At 46.9% G+C, this 2,057-nt stretch overlaps 1 protein-coding gene across 1 annotated transcript in view; it reads left to right on the forward strand.

Moving 5' to 3' along the window:
• The window catches only part of LOC106532955 (fibrillin-1), a gene marked incomplete at its 3' end in the record, with an annotated part of 24,808 nt that extends 23,311 nt beyond the window's left edge, over positions 1-1,497 (forward strand). The window contains 2 exon segments of the mRNA XM_014029139.1: positions 504-701; positions 1,372-1,497. Coding sequence (XP_013884593.1) covers positions 504-701; positions 1,372-1,497 — 324 coding nt within the window.
• Positions 1,498-2,057: the final 560 nt, after the last annotated feature.

The raw sequence follows: 2,057 nt of genomic DNA on the forward strand, positions 1-2,057 counted from the left end.
AACACATCGGTACATTGGTTATCCTTGAACACATCGGTACATTGGTTATCCTTGGACACATCGGTACATTGGTTATCCTTGGACACATCGGTACATTGGTTGTCCTCGAACACATCGGTACGTTGGTTGTCCTCGAACACATCGGTACATTCGTTGTCCTCTAACACAGTGGTACGTTGGTTGTCCTCGAACACATTTATCTGTACATTGGTTGCCCTTGAACACATCGGTTCATTTTATGATTGTCAGGAGAGTTTAATTGATGTCAGTATCTTACCTTCATTTGTTAGGAGAATCCTGGTGAAGTTCTAAGCAGACATCTAATGAGAGCCGCACACTTCAAGCGAAACATCAACAAATGAAATGTCTCACAAATATGTATCTTTAGACCAAAACACAAAAAACTTCTTTCATAGTAAAGTTTCTGATCTAATGTTTGTCAGAATAGTATTTTTCCTTCTATCCATCAGTTGTTAGAAGTAAAGTCTTGTTTCTGTCTGCAGATTACCGGACCGGTCCGTGTTTTGCCTCCGTTAACAACCAGATGTGTCAGGGCCAGCTAACGGGCATCGTGTGCACCAAAACCTTGTGCTGCGCCACGGTGGGGCGTGCGTGGGGTCACCCCTGTGAGATGTGCCCGGCTCAGCCCCACCCCTGCCGGAGAGGATTCATACCAAACCACCGGACCGGGGCGTGCCAAGGTAAAGTCTGATCCTGGGGGCCGAGGCTCCTTTCTGTTTTTATACATTTCTGTGAATAAACTGCTGCGTCTAACTTTTTCCTCCTCCATCACCGGCCCCCTCCCCTCTGGGGGATTAGTTCTGATTGAGTTAAATTGGGTCGGCAGGGGTGCTTCCCACATGTGTATGGAATGCCCTCAGACACCTGCTGCGGCGGGACTGTCAGAGTCAGTAACATGGGTCAGTGGCGGTGCCAAATGGGAACGCTCATTTCTGGTAAAAAGTACCTTTCTGTTCCGAACCCGACAACATCAGAGTCGCGGCAGGGGAGGCGGACTGGAGCCAGGACCCGCAGGAACATAAGATACTCAGGACATGGCAGAAGGTCAACAGCTTCCTGCAGATTTTCAGCCTGATTCCTTCATTTTACTCATTTCGATTCATCAAATCAGTTTAATTTAGTAGACATGAGTTTGATTGTATTTAATGCTATAACAGATCACCTGTACATATAAACTTTACCTGTACACACACCTGTACATAAACCACTTTGCCTGTGGTGTATAATCTCTTGTGTATAATCTGTGGTGTATAATCTCTTGTGTATAATCTGTGGTGTATAATCTGTGGTGTATAATCTCTTGTGTATAATCTGTGGTGTATAATCTGTGGTGTATAATCTGGTGTGCAGATGTGGATGAGTGCCAGGCCATCCCCGGCATCTGTCAGGGAGGAAACTGCATCAACACTGTCGGATCCTTCGAGTGTAAATGTCCTGCTGGGCACAAATTCAACGAGATCTCCCAGAAATGTGACGGTAAGAGTCCAGCTAACGGGTTCAGAACCTCAGGCCAGAACCACATCTGTCTGTTTGTGGTCAGCTTCAGCCTGGTTCTGGTTGTGGTTCTGGTTGTGGTTCTGGACCACACACTGTGTCTGAATCAAAGCTGCTCAGGCTGACAGGAAACATCAGATGTCACACAGCAGGGATCATCAAACGGTGGCCCACGGGCCAGCTGTGGTCCACCAGGGCTGTGGTGGGGGGACAAACAGAAGCTGTAGTGGGTTTAAAAGTTTACTTCTTCTTTTAACCAGCCGCAGAACTCTTTAATGAAGTAAGATTTCATTATTTTGACAMATTATTTCTAAGAATCAGAACCACGACCCGTTTGTTTTATTGGGTTTAAAGTTCAGAACCAAAGGTTCACAGAACGGATCCTGACTCACTGAAACTGTTTGAGCCTGAGGAAGTTAAAAACATGACTCCTGATGACTTCCTGTGGGGTTTGTTGGTAGCTGGACGAGACGTCTGCAGCAGGTGGACGGTTGGGGGACAGGTGGACGGTTGGGGGACAGGTGGACGGTTGGGGGACAGGT

This window comes from Austrofundulus limnaeus, unplaced genomic scaffold (genome assembly GCF_001266775.1).
Source record: "Austrofundulus limnaeus strain Quisiro unplaced genomic scaffold, Austrofundulus_limnaeus-1.0 Scaffold860, whole genome shotgun sequence".
Lineage (NCBI taxonomy): Eukaryota > Metazoa > Chordata > Actinopteri > Cyprinodontiformes > Rivulidae > Austrofundulus > Austrofundulus limnaeus.